Below are 13851 nucleotides of genomic sequence, written 5' to 3'. Positions count from 1 at the left end.
AACCCAGAGTCCAAGATTTGTGTGCTCTATTGACTGAGCCAGCCAGGTCCCCTTTGACTTTTTTTTTTTTTTTTTAAAGATTTTATTTATTTATTTATTAGAGAGAGAGATCACAAGTAGGCAGAGAGAGAGGGGGGAAGCAGGCTCCCTGCTGAGCAGAGAGCCCAACGCAGGGCTCGATCCCAGGACCCTGACATCATGACCTGAGCCAAAGGCAGAGGCTTTAACCCACTGAACCACCCAGGTGCCCCCTCCCCTTTGACTTCTAACATGAATGACAGACAGGTGTCACATTGGTTGTTTTCAGTGTGATAGATTACCAAACATTTGATAGAAAGAAACAGTTTTCCTAATGGCACGAACACCCTCTTCATTAGGTATAATCTCTGTATTTACCTTAAATGTCATTTGGAAACTTGTAAATGCTAGTCTGTTTCTTGGTGGTTTTGTTTTGTTTTGTTTGTTTTTTTAATTGAAGTAGTTTGATAAATGGCAAATGCAACTTGGTGTTGAATGAGGTAATTCTGCTTAGAATGTCTGTCTTTAAAAATGTAAAAAGTTATCTGACTTCATATATTTGTTCTAACAGTTCTTTGAACTTTATCTTAAAGCCACCCAGACCAAATCAAAGAAAACCTTAGCAAAACCCAACATAAGGAATGTCGTAGTGGTGGATGGTGTTCGCATTCCATTCTTGCTGTCTGGCACTTCGTAAGTATGAAATGATTGTGCCTTTCTTTTTCTCTCTTTTTCTTCCCCCAGCTTTATTCGGGTATGATTGGCAAATGAGAATTGTATATATTTAGATTATACAACATGATTTTTTAATTTTAATAACTCATGATTTAATATACATATGTGTTGTGAAATAATTACTACAATTGGATTAATTTACACATCCATCACCCCACATATTTTATTTACTTCTTTTAAGATACTTTCAAATGTGGTCTTTATAGGGGTGCTTGGGTGGATCAATCAGTTAAGCGTCTGCCTTTGGCTCAGGTCATGATCCCAGGGTCCTGGAATTGAGCCCCTCATCAGGCTCTCTGCTCAGTGGAGAGTCGCTTCTCCCTCTCTCTCTGATCCTCCTCCCCACTGGTGTGTGCTCGCTCGCTCTCTTTCTCTTTCTCTCTCTCTCTCAAAAAAAATTGGTCTTTATAAATGTAACCCAGTAGCTAATACTATTTTTAGTGGACTAATGTATGGGTAGCATTTTTATGAAATTAATACAGAATAAGTTAAGCTAGTGGTAAAATAATATGGAAAAATTTGTTTTTCATCCTTTCTCATGAACAAGCCTAGTGTAGTTTTAGATTGAACAGCCCTATTTTGAAAACCTAGTGTGGGTCCAGATACTTTGGTTCCAACAGACATACGCTTTCTTTGTCTGGAGATACTTCCATTGTTTCTGTGCTTCTTCAGAAGTTTGAATACTGAGGCTGTGGGCCTACAGGTATTTATTTACAAGGGCCTTTGATTCATTGCTTTGGCCTCCTGGAAATGATCAGAATTGCAGTTGATAGGCTGGTCCAAATCCCAGCATAGCACAACCCCAAGTAAATGGAGCCAGGGTGATCCTAGATGTGTACAAAAATTTACCAGAACCAAACTGCTATTCTCCTTAGGCTTTTCCTCTCCTTTTTTGACCCCAAGTGAGGCCCAGTCTGTCCAAAAGCTGATAACGGACTTTGGTAACTAGATTCAAACTAAATGAAGCAATAGTTCTATTCTGCTTAGGTTGTTTAAGTGTTCATATTTTGAATAAGCAGTCACTACCTTAAAAATGCACTGGGGAATGTTAGGCATCTGCTAAAAATAGTGAATCCTATCATGTACTAATATAGAAAGATCTTGAAGATATGTTAAGGATAAAGAGCACGGTATAGAGCAGTATGTGTAACGCACATTGTTTGTGGAAGATACATAGTATACATCTACACACACACACACACACACACACACACAAACAGTAAACATTCTTTTTTAAACATATGGTTTAGGGGCATGTGGGTGGCTTAGTCGTTAAGGGTCTGCTTTGGCTCAGGTCATGATCCCAGGGTCCTGGGCGCCTGGGTGGCTCAGTGGGTTAAGCCGCTGCCTTCGGCTCAGGTCATGATCTCAGGGTCCTGGATCGAGTCCCACATCGGGCTCTCTGCTCTGCAGGGAGCCTGCTTCCTCCTCTCCCTCTCTCTGCCTGCCTCTCTGTCTGCTTGTGATCTCTGTCTGTCAAATAAATAAATAAAATCTTTAAAAAAAAAAAAAATGATCCCAGGGTCCTGGGATCGAGCACCACATCGGGCTCTCTGCTCAGTGGGAACTGCTTCTCCCTCTCCCACTGCCCCTGCTTGTGTTCCCTCTCTTGCTGTCTCTCTATCAAATAAATAAATAAAATCTTAAAAATAAATAAACATATGGTTTAGAATCTAGAGAGTATTTTCTTATAGAAGTAATGCTGTAAGTGGCGGTGACAGAGTGTTACATCATAACCCAAAGAAGAAATGTTTGTAGGAGTCCAATCTGATATAAATAAGTGATTGAATAAATCCATACATGAGGAAGAAGGGACACATCTTATTTACCAAAGAATTTCAGCTAACAGATGTAGCAGAAACAAGGAAAATAAATAAATCACCATTAGAACACCACAGTAATAATTGCTGCAAGCAAGATCTGCGAATGAATGCTAAAATTAGTGGGTGGGAGATGTTGAGAAACAGGATATTTTGCATAGCCTCAAACTCTCTTCCCCCAAATATTCATTAATAACTTTGATGCTTTTAATATATGTCCACAAATCCTTCGTTATTCCTTCCACTCTGATATGGAGCTACATTCTCCTCCCCTTGAGTTGATAATGGGACTAGTGAGTCCTTAGCAGGACTAGTGAGTCCTTCTCTACTCAAGTTGAGTACAGAAGGGGAAAGATGGTGGAGAAAACTGGCAGAGACTATCATCACTAGGAATAAGTCATGTTGCTATCATGTATATTCTGATATGAAGCAATGAGAAGGGCACTTTTCCTCTGTGGTATTCTTCCCCCAGACCCATTGACCCTAGTCTTCAATTGTCAAGGTCACAAAAGACACAGAAAGGCTGAGAAACTGTCACAGATTGGAGGAAACAGAGGCATGACCACTAAATGCATGGATTTGGTCTTGGAACAGACAAGTAAGAAGGAATTAGAAAAATTGGTGAGACCCAGATAAATTTAGCAGCCTAGTGAGTAGTATTTTGCCAGTGTAATTTCTTAGTGTTGACTAGTGCATCATGGTGCTGTAAGATATTAGCATTAGGGAAAGCCACAGAGAGGGTATTCAGGAGCTCCGTTCTATCTTTCCAGTTCTGTTGTAAATCTCAAATTACTTCAGAAAGTTTCTTTAAAAGTCCTAATACAAATGCCAAAGTCTCTTTGGGCATTACAAAATAAATAATGTATTTTAAAAATGAAAGTAAAGAGTATTTAAAAGGTGGAATTTAGTTTTATTTTTATTTTATTTTTAGAGAGAGAGAGAACGAACAAGTGGGGAGGACGGTCAGGGAGGGAGAAGCAGACTCTGCTGAGCAGGGAGCCTGAGGTGGGGCTTGATCCCAGGACCCTGAGATCATGACCTGAGCCAAAGGCAGACGCTCAACTCAACGGACTAAGCCACCAGGCACTCCTGGAGCTTAGTTTTAAAGAGCATGTATCGTATGTCGTGCTGAACAGTAAGATACTGGGCCACATCTTTGTTAACATTCTTAGCCAGCTCAGTAGGGGGTAAGGCTTGCCAGAACATTCTACATGACAAATAGTAGTCACACTGTTGCTTCATCTGAGATGATGGACTGCCTTAGATAGCAAAATGGAGGCATTTACAGCAGCTTGTGTTAGCTGTTATCTCTACGGATTTCATATAGAACGAATGTGTTTTTTATTAAAGTTCTAGGCTTTTATTTTGTTTCTTTTCTTTCCCCAGGTATAAAGACCTGATGCCACATGATTTGGCTAGAGCAGCACTTTCGTAAGTAAATGCAGTTTTATTTTAGTTCTTATTTCATTAGAAGCACTTTCTCTAGTTTTTACATGTAAAACAACATGTTTAATAGAATTTCTGTATCTAGGATATGCTAACTTTTATGTGGTGAGAAACAAATACTGGCCTTTTAAGATTTATTTGTGCTTTTTTCCGGCCATAGGTACAGTACAAATTCAAGCATAGGTATAGTACAAATTCAAGCAGCTGTCAGAAATGTTTATTTTGAGGTCTTGGCAAATAATCTCTTGGCATGACAGTGTTCTTTAAGGAGTGCTGTAGCTAGCTAGCCAGTATAAACCGATCAGAGTAAATACGATATATATATATATATATTTACTCCAATATATATCTCTCTCTATATATAGAGAGAGATTTTATTTTAGTAAAATTTTTTTTTAGTGATCTGGTGATTATTTTAGATAGCTGATATTTATCTAGAAAGAAGCCTAGATTCATGTGTAAAGCAAGTGAGAATATACAATTAGGTGTGGTGACCTGAGATTGAGATGGATGCGGACTTTGAGGAAACTCCTACAATATGTGGCTATTTGTGTGTGGGAATAGCATGTAGAGCATTATCTCATTTTTTATTGATGCCTTGCCTCAGTCTCTTCAACCAGCCACAGGTCTTCTTTAGTCTGAAAAAAACCTTTCAGTTTCCTTTTCTGCCCATCTAGTTCTTTTTCTTCTCTTCCTGCCAGACTTTAAGAAGGAGTGAAAGCAGCAATTGCTTCTCTTTTCTTACTGTCCATCTCCTTAATCTCGTAATGGTTATTTCTGTTCCTACTGTTCTTCAGTAACCGTACTTTGGAAGCTTTTCTTCATCATGGCTTTGGGGGCATTAAGTGCATGAGTCTTTCTCCTGGCTTGGGTCCTTTTGTATTCTGTAGCATTGACCTCTCAGCTGTACCTGATCCTGTCTTCCTTTGATTTCTTAATATTATGCCTTTAGGATTTTCCTTCCCTTTTCTGAATGATGCTTCTCTACTTTTTAAAAAACTGAATCTCTTCCTCTTTCTCTATCTTAAAAGTATTTGGCAAATTTTTATTCTTAAAGCATAGTATTTCTTTTTACGCATGCTTTTCCCTAAAAGAAAAATCTCATCTAAGTATTTATTTTTTTTTAGGTGGAAGACTCCCAAATCTCTGAATTTGATCTCTTTTCTTAGACACTTCAAGTATAGCGTATCAAAAATAAAAATTAAGAGGGTTCCTGGCTGGTAGAACTTGTGACTTTTGATCTCAGCATTGTGAGTTCAGGCCCCATGTTGGGTGTGGAGCCTACTCGAGTGAATGAATGAATGAATGGGTGAAAGGAAGAAAGAATAGCCAGCTTGTTTTCCTATTTCTGATGTTGGCGCCGTTTCTGATTATGATCCCAGACTGGTGCTTTGCAAGTTTTCCCACAACATTTTGTTTTAAAAACTGTCAAATGTAAGATAAAATTGGGAGAATAATACAGTGAAAAAACCTAAATACCTCTTACCCAGATTTAATCATTGTTAACCATTTTGCGATGTTTGTTGTATCTATGTGGTTTGAAGCTTTTGGCAGTAAGTTGCAGTCATCTTGAGGCAGAGATCTTTAGCCCAAAATACTTCAGGGTTTATTTCCTCAGAATAAGGATCTTCTCTGCTATCTGGGATGTCATTATTGTGGCTAAGACAATAATGATGATTCCATTACTTGTAATGTTCATTTCCTAGTCAGATCCCCCATAATTGTTCCAAGAATGTCTTTTCTTAGTAGTTTTTTTTTTTTCCTTCAAATCAGGACCCAGTCGAGGTTCACATTACAAATGGATATGACTCTTTAGTCTCTTCGATTTAGAACCTTTTCTTTCTCCTACCAACTCTTTCCTGCCCCACATGATAATGACTTTTTGAAAACCCTAGGCCACCTGTCCCATAGAATGTCCCATATTCTAGATGTTTCTTCTTGATGATATTTAACTTCTCTTTTGAATTTCCTATAAACTGGAAATTAGTTCTAGAGGATTGGTTAGATTCAAGTTAAACATTTTTTGGTAAGAATGTTTTATAGGTAAAGCATGTGGTATTCGATCATGTGAGGAGGCACATGGTACATGATGCTAAATCTAACCACTCAGTCATGGTGGTCACACTGCCAGGGCTTTTGGTTATAAAGGTACACTCTTTTCTTTTGCAATTAATAAGTAATCTGTAAAGTGATATGGTAGCACCATGTTCTCCAACAGTCTTTGACCAAGTGGTTTTAGCATTCATCTGTCAACCTTAACTTGACAATGGCAAGGCCTCTGATATCCAGTAGGTGCTCTTTAGAATATGGAAGTTCTTTTGAAACTCCCCTTTTTCCTTTCCTCCCCCAACTCCCAAGTATATAATCAGCCACCCCTCTCAACCCTGGGGCAGCTCTTTCTTCCCATGGGTCACCCCATGCTTTAATAAAACCACCATTTTGCACCCCAAAAAAAGTCCGAGTTCAAGATATGCTCATTCTATTCCTACTGGCAACTGGAGTGTTACTGCTTCTAGTTTCTGTTGGTGGGCAGAGCTAGACAAGTGTATGTGTGTATAGACACACACGAATCGTGTTTCTATTGAGATGCCAAATTTAAATTTAATATACCTGGTATTTTACTTCAGTTCTTTGATTTTATAGCTTTTTTGTTTTTTTGTCTTTGATTTTATATCTCTCTTTTCTCTTTTGATTGAAACTTAGGTTTCTACTAACGTTACTTTGTTTATGTATCTTTTATCTTTTTCTGGATTATTTTTGATTCTTCCTATTTAATTTCTCATTACCAATTGAACATCAAGTGTTGACTTTTTACTTATTTATTTTTAAGAAGATTTTATTTATTTATTTTGAGAGAGAGAGAGTGACACGTTCATGAGCCAGGGGTAGGGGCAGGAGCAGAGGGAAAGAATCCCAAGCAGACTGAGCCAGAATCAAGAGTCGGACATGTAGTGTGCAACCGACTGAGCCATCCTGTGCCCCTAAATGTTGACTTTTTAAATCACTTATTCATTCATTTCTTCTTTGATAAGGTGCCACATGCTTGTTGAATTAAGAAAAAAATATGGTCTCTATTCTTTTAAATTCAAAGTTAACCTCTTAAAAGAAGTACAGTGTTTTATCTGATGACCTCTGGCAATATCTTGGTGTGTGAAATGTGTTTTTGCTCTGGATTTCCACTCTCAGGGGTTTGCTGACTCGGACCAATGTCCCAAAGGATGTTGTTGATTACATCATCTTTGGCACAGTTATACAGGAAGTGAAAACAAGCAATGTGGCTAGAGAGGTGAGTAAAACTCTGTATTGTTCGAAGAGATTGATAGGAGAATCACCTTGAATTTCAGTTAACAGAATTACTTTTTTAAATTATTAAAATTCATTAAGGCTATACATATATTTTAACTATTTAACTTATTTATTTGAAAGAGAGAAAGAGAAGGGGAGGGAGAGCATGAGCAGGGGGAGGGGCAGAGGGAGCGGAAGAAGCAAACTCCCCACTGAGCAAGGAGCCTGCTATGGGGCTCAATCCCAGGATCCTGAGATAGTGACCTAAGCCAAAGGTAGGTGCTTAACTGTGCCCTCTCATTAAAGCTATATTTGACTTTAATTGTGATTTTACAATTTGAATAACAAACGTTATTTAATATTTAAGAGTTATAATATAAGGGCACCTGGGTGGCTCAGTGGGTTAGGCCTCTGCCTTCGGCTCAGGTCATGATCTCAGGGTCCTGGGATAGAGCCCCGCATGGGGCTTTCTGCTCAGCGGGGGGCCTGCTTCCCCCCACCCTCTCCTTTCTCTCTGCCTGCTTGTGATCTCTTTCTCTCTCTCTGTCAAATAAATAATTTTTTTTAAAAAATCTTAAAAAGAGTTATACTATAAATCAAATAACATATACTATGCTAATATATTTATTCTATCCTATAAATCAAATCGGTTATTTAAACTGCTTTTGGATATATGTTCATTTGTCCTATCTCTTAGGATAATAGAGATTATAGCAAAGTATGGCTAATATGACTTTTAGTAATGTTACTGTGGCTACTAATTAACTTAAAATTTCAACATAGTGCAAAGAACTTATTTCGTAATGTGGTTTTTTGTTGGAGGTAGGTAGCCTTGCTTATTCATTTATTCCCATTAACTGGATGACACATGGGGTGTTGTTTTCTTAAACGATTTCACAGGAGTTTACTTTTACCCTAGTTGGCACAGCTCCAGGTACTGTTTATTGGTGGCAACCAGGGTGATAACCGACCTTGAAACTTCCGTGACATGTCATGCAGGCATTTCATAGTGAACAGTCCAAACGCATCTTCTGGGCTTTGTTTCAAATTGGAAGTGATTATTTGGATAAAGGTGACTCCACATTTCAGCGTGCCAATAAGCATTTTCTTTATTTTTAATGTTGTTCCTGCATATTACTGTGTTCAGTATAGTTGTAGAGGCAAAGATTTCCATCACTGTCAGGTAGGAGGAAGGAAAATGAGCAGGACTGCAAGTACTGGTTCTACCCCACATCTTTCCCTAACAGTACGTATTAACATTGCTGAAGGCCTGGCACACCTTAAGCCCACAGAATCAACTGTATAATATTAGAGAGGCAGGAAAGAAGAACAGAAAGGTGTTTTTTCTCCCCATCTTGATTTTTTTGTTTTGTTTTGTTTTTCTTTGGGCTTTCACATTTCTAACTGTGTTGAATATGACAATTTTAGGAGTGTGTCAAGCTATTCATAATACGTTTTCAACCTTTATATTCTGGGGAAAAAAAGCTCTTATGAGAGCACTTTAAAAAGTAAATACCGAGTGTTTTGATTTTCTTAGTATTTCTATTTTATCCTAATTCTTAAAGCCATAACGTTTTTCTCTAAGTTTTGTCTGAAGATTCTATATCTCGTGCACATCTCAGGTATTAATTGACCAGCATTTGCTTCCCTCTCCCTGCCATATTGCATTGCAGTCTGGGTGATTTTTATAGTGCTACAGGGAAAGGTGGTGTTGGGGGAATATGTTATGAAGAGGTCTCTCTACAGTTGTATTTTAACCTAAAAGCTAATGTGACCTCCAGCTGGAGAACTTTTTAAGGACTTGTTGTCTGTATTAATAATGTTCAAGGAAATCCTAAAGTTCTGATGCCGAGTTCCCATGAACCTGAATTTTCTGAAAGACCTCTGTTTATTTCCCTGCTCTCCTATTTAATAACGTGGCATCTTCCTCCTTTTCCCTTAGTGTACTAAACAGGGCCTAGGCTTGCCTTGAGTATTATTCAAGCTTTAAATAGAAGCACGTGGACAAGGTTCGCCAGAAACCACTTCTATTTAAAACTCTTTCAGTCCTGACAGCCAACTGGGGCCAAGGGTATAACACGTGCTACAAAGGACCTTGTGAGGATTAGGCCGTAAGGACCTCAGTGCCCTTTCCACTTGCCCCACTGGTGTGTGCCCCTTCTCTGCCCCCTGGAGATTGACTGCTTTGCTCCTTTTGAATATGGTATACATTGAGAGGCTCACATACCATTGCCAGAGTGTAGTTTTCAGCAAAGTAGGCTGAGCACCTAGTATCAAGCCTACCTAGAAAAACCGGAGGAAGGTTATGTTGCATATACAGTATTGAGACACACTTGAATTTCTAGATGATGGTGTATAGGGCGTGTAAGTATGTTAGTAAAAATCAGTGAAGAAATCTGGAGTCTGGGGCTCAGTTTGTTAAGCGTCTGACTTTGGCCCAGGTCACGATCTCAGGGTCCTGGGATCAAGCCTGCATCAGACTTCCTGCTCAGTGGGGTGCCTGCTTCTCCCTCTCCCTCTGCCCCTCCCCATGTGTGTCCTCTTGCTGTTTCTCAAATAAATAAAATCTTTAAAAAAAAGATACAGAGCCTCCTTAATCTAGATTTTAGAAACATGTTTTTCTTTTTACCAAATTACGGGAGATCTTATATTCTGAGCACAGTTAAATAGTTTGGAAAAAATGGTCAATAAAAAAGAATTCCCCTAGTGGGAGCCCGAATCTCATGATAAATAGTGCGGGGGGTGGTTGGTGGGGGGGGGCAGTGAGAGCATTATTTTTAAAGTGTAACTTTAATATTATAAACATATTTTATTGCATCTATGCATTAATTCTTTACATATGCAAAAATGGAATCAGACGTTGATTTTTTTTTTAGCATCATAATTTTCCCAATTAATAGTACAATGAAGTAATAGATATCTTCGTTTCATGTATAACTCTTACTGTGCCATCATGATGGAGGCCATTTTGCAAGATTAATGGATCTCCTCAGTTCTTGTCAAGACCCATCAAATTATTCTCTTTTAAAGCGCCTGTAAATGTCATCATCCAGGACGGATTTCTCTTTTTCCAGTTGTTTACCTGGTCTCACCCTTATTTGTCAGAGGCTCACTCGGGGCTCAGGCAGTATTGCACGGGTTCTTTCATCAGCTTGAACTCCTGTGCATTGGCAAGTTTTCCAGTTTGACTTCATGTTGGCTCTACTGTGCGCTGTGTGAAGTATGAGACGGTCACTGAGGGAGATCAGCTGGCAGTGAGAGGAGTGAACTCAGAGAGGGGAGGGACCTGAGTGGGAATTTTGCTCATAGTGGTCAGTTCTTTAGAAGTCACTTTCTGGTTTGATGACTTGTGCTTTGCCACTAAGCCTTTCAGCTGTAGGAACAGAGATCATGAGGCTTCTACTCCACAGTATGTTTCATCATTCCATCAACTGTATTTAACAGGTTTACTTCATTGGAAAACTTAAATTAAAATCGAATTATGTGTTGATATTTTTGAAGGCTTGGGTCAAAGCTTAGCTAAGAAATTCGGTGACAAAAAGAGAGTATCGTAGCCTGATACCACACTAGACACCGGCTATCAAGAATTTCGCCGTGTTTGGCAATTAATGGCTAGATGAAAAATGAGTAAGCCATTTCTGTGATGGGCTTAATTTTATTCAAATATTATTCTAGAGTATTAACTTCAGTACTTTCCTGATTCACCATAGAGAGAAATGGTGCTCAAAGCATCATTTCCAGGTAGTTCTTGTAGAAGTGACCATTTCATTCATGTATTTCATGAAGGCTGCCCTCGGAGCTGGCTTCTCGGACAAGACCCCTGCTCACACTGTCACCATGGCCTGCATCTCTGCCAACCAAGCCATGACCACAGGTATGTTTACTTGAAGACAGAAGGTACCTGTTAGTTCTCCTTGATTGTTTTTTAAGATTTATTTATTTATTTTAGAGAGAGAACACGTGGTGGGTAGGGGCAGAGGGAGAGGGGGAGTCTCAAGCAGATTCCACGCTGAGCACAGAACGCGATTCAGAGCCTGATTCCAAGACTCTGAGATCACAACCTGAACAAAAAACCCGAGTCGGACACCTGACTGACTGTGCCACAGACACCCCATAGAAAAATACTCTTAACAGATCTCTAAATTTGTCTTTTTTTTTTTTTAAGAAAAATAAGGTTGCATCGAACATTTTTTATTTTTGACAGTAGTTCTCAGCTTTTTTCTTTCTCTCCGTACTTGAGGGACACAGCCATTCCTTAGTTACTCCATCAGTAATGTGGCTGGCCACAGTAGGGATTATCAGGTAGTAAAGTGTGTCTCTAGGAGGGTACTTCTGAATTTAAGGCATAAATAATTTATAACCTGCTAGGTTTTAAAGTTAGGTGATTCTAATGTGATATTCTCCCATGAAGGTTGTGGCATCAGTGATAAATCACTGCTGTAAGACAGCTCTTTCCTCCACTCTCTTCTCACACCCCTGGCATTTTTATAATTAGTTACAAGTTCTCCTAACAGACCTTAGCAAAATCCTGGGACATTTTGCAGCTTTGTCCATTATTATGAAAATTGAAGAAACCTGAAAGATGTCGTCATCGTGACATCCTAATAGCATTCTTAATAACAATGACATTCTTTTTTTTTTTTTTTTAAGATTTTATTTATTTATTGAGAGAGAGACAGTGAGAGAGAACATGAGAGGTGAGAAGGTCAGAGGGAGAGACTCCCCTCAGAGCTGGGAGCCCAATGCAGGACTCGATCCCAGGACTCCAGGACCGTGACCCAAGCCGAAGGCGGTTGCTCAGCCAACTGAGCCACCCAGGCACCCCAACAATGACATTCTTAATAACATGAAGGCCAGCTTGGGCATCCTGCCTCATGACTGGCACAGAATGATGCCAGAAGCAGTGATTGGGAGCAGTACTATTCTGTGTAGCCTATGACAACTTCTGCATAAAGCAACAGAATACTTGCCAGTGGCCATAAACATGAAGGGGGCTGCCTTACCTCTTCAAAAGCCAGACTTTCTCAAGCTTATAGCAGAAATTCCCATTGTAGGGGAAAAAAAATCTTTCCGAAAACTGAAGTTGGAAGTTTATAAAATCTTCAGAATGAACATTCTGTAGTGTAGAATATAATTTGTTTGAGGGTTGGTCCCATGGATATTTCCAGAAGCTCATGTCCATGTGGCCTGAATGAAACTTGTTTTTTCTAATGCAGTGAATATAGTTTTAGTCATTCAAAAAAATTATCTTAATCCCTTTCAAAAGGTGAGAAGCAGGGCACCTGGGTTAAGCTATAATACAGCTGTCGGTTAAACTTCCAACTCTTGGTTTCAGCTCAGGTCATGAGCTTTGGGTTGTGGAATTGAGCCCCAGGTCAGGCTCCGTGCTCAGTGGGAGTCTGCTGAAGAGTCTCTGTCTCTCTCCTCTCCTCCCCCTGCTTACGTGCAAATGCGCTCTCTCTCTCAAATTAAAAAAAAAAATATTTAAAAAAAAAAGGGAAAAGATGAAAAGTTTAATTACAGATGTTATATAATGATAACTGTCATACAGTTTTTTTAAAGGTTTTATTTATTTATTTGACAGATAGAGATCACAAGTAGAGAGGCAGGCAGAGAGAGAGGAGGAAGCAGGCTCCCTGCTGAGCAGAGAGCCCGATGTAGGGCTTGATCCCAGGACCCTGGGATCATGACCTGAGCCAAAAGCAGAGGCTTTAACCCACTGAGCCACCCAGGTGCCCCTGTCATACAATTTTTTGATGAAGAAGTTTAAATTACCAGTGCTCTGTTAATTTCTACAAAAGATGTTCATCTGTGTGTCACATGTGCCCTGTAGGTATTGGCTTGATCGCTTCTGGGCAGTGTGATGTGGTCGTGGCAGGTGGTGTAGAATTAATGTCTGACGTCCCTATTCGTCATTCAAGGAAAATGAGGAAAATGATGCTTGAGCTCAATAAGGCCAAGACTCTGGGTCAGCGACTGTCTTTAATTTCAAAATTCAGATTGAATTTCCTATCACCTGAGGTAAGATTGTGAACTCTTATATGAACCTATGTTTTTCTAAAGCATCCCACTGCAAAGATTTAGAATTAGGTAAGACAGCTTGGGGTCAGTTATGCTCTAGTAGTTGTAGATTCTGTTAATTACAGGGTAAGGGTAATTATTTGCTCAAGATTTAAAAAAAAAAAAAAAAACTGTGGTTAGAAAATTTTAATTTGTGAGCCCTTCTCGGAGATGCCTTGCTCACAAAAAGCTTCTCCCACCTTGGTCTTGATCGAGTTCCCCAGACAGCCCGAGGTGTGGCGAACGTATGGTAATGGCATACCTGATCCTCTGTGGCTCCTTTCCCAGCTCCCCGCAGTGGCCGAGTTCTCCACCAGTGAGACCATGGGCCACTCTGCAGACCGGCTGGCCGCTGCCTTCGCTGTCTCTCGACTGGACCAGGATGAGTATGCGCTGCGCTCGCACAGCCTGGCCAAGAAGGCGCAGGATGAAGGCCTCCTGTCTGATGTTGTACCCTTCAAAGTGCCAGGTCAGATGGTTTGCTCAG

At 39.7% G+C, this 13851-nt stretch overlaps 1 protein-coding gene across 1 annotated transcript in view; it reads left to right on the top strand.

Annotated features, from left to right (window-relative positions):
- HADHB (hydroxyacyl-CoA dehydrogenase trifunctional multienzyme complex subunit beta) overlaps nt 1–13851 on the top strand; it is a 33525-nt gene that overhangs the window by 11595 nt on the left and 8079 nt on the right. Inside the window, exons 4-9 of the mRNA XM_044261939.1 lie at nt 612–711; nt 3960–4004; nt 7206–7305; nt 11091–11178; nt 13138–13325; nt 13653–13833. Of these exons, the coding sequence (XP_044117874.1) occupies nt 612–711; nt 3960–4004; nt 7206–7305; nt 11091–11178; nt 13138–13325; nt 13653–13833 (702 nt within the window). The remainder of the gene's footprint in view (nt 1–611; nt 712–3959; nt 4005–7205; nt 7306–11090; nt 11179–13137; nt 13326–13652; nt 13834–13851) is intronic.

This window comes from Neovison vison, chromosome 8 (genome assembly GCF_020171115.1).
Source record: "Neovison vison isolate M4711 chromosome 8, ASM_NN_V1, whole genome shotgun sequence".
Taxonomy (NCBI): Eukaryota; Metazoa; Chordata; class Mammalia; order Carnivora; family Mustelidae; genus Neogale; species Neogale vison.
Note: the sequence above shows the minus strand (reverse complement) of the source record. Positions and strands in the feature narration are given on the sequence as shown.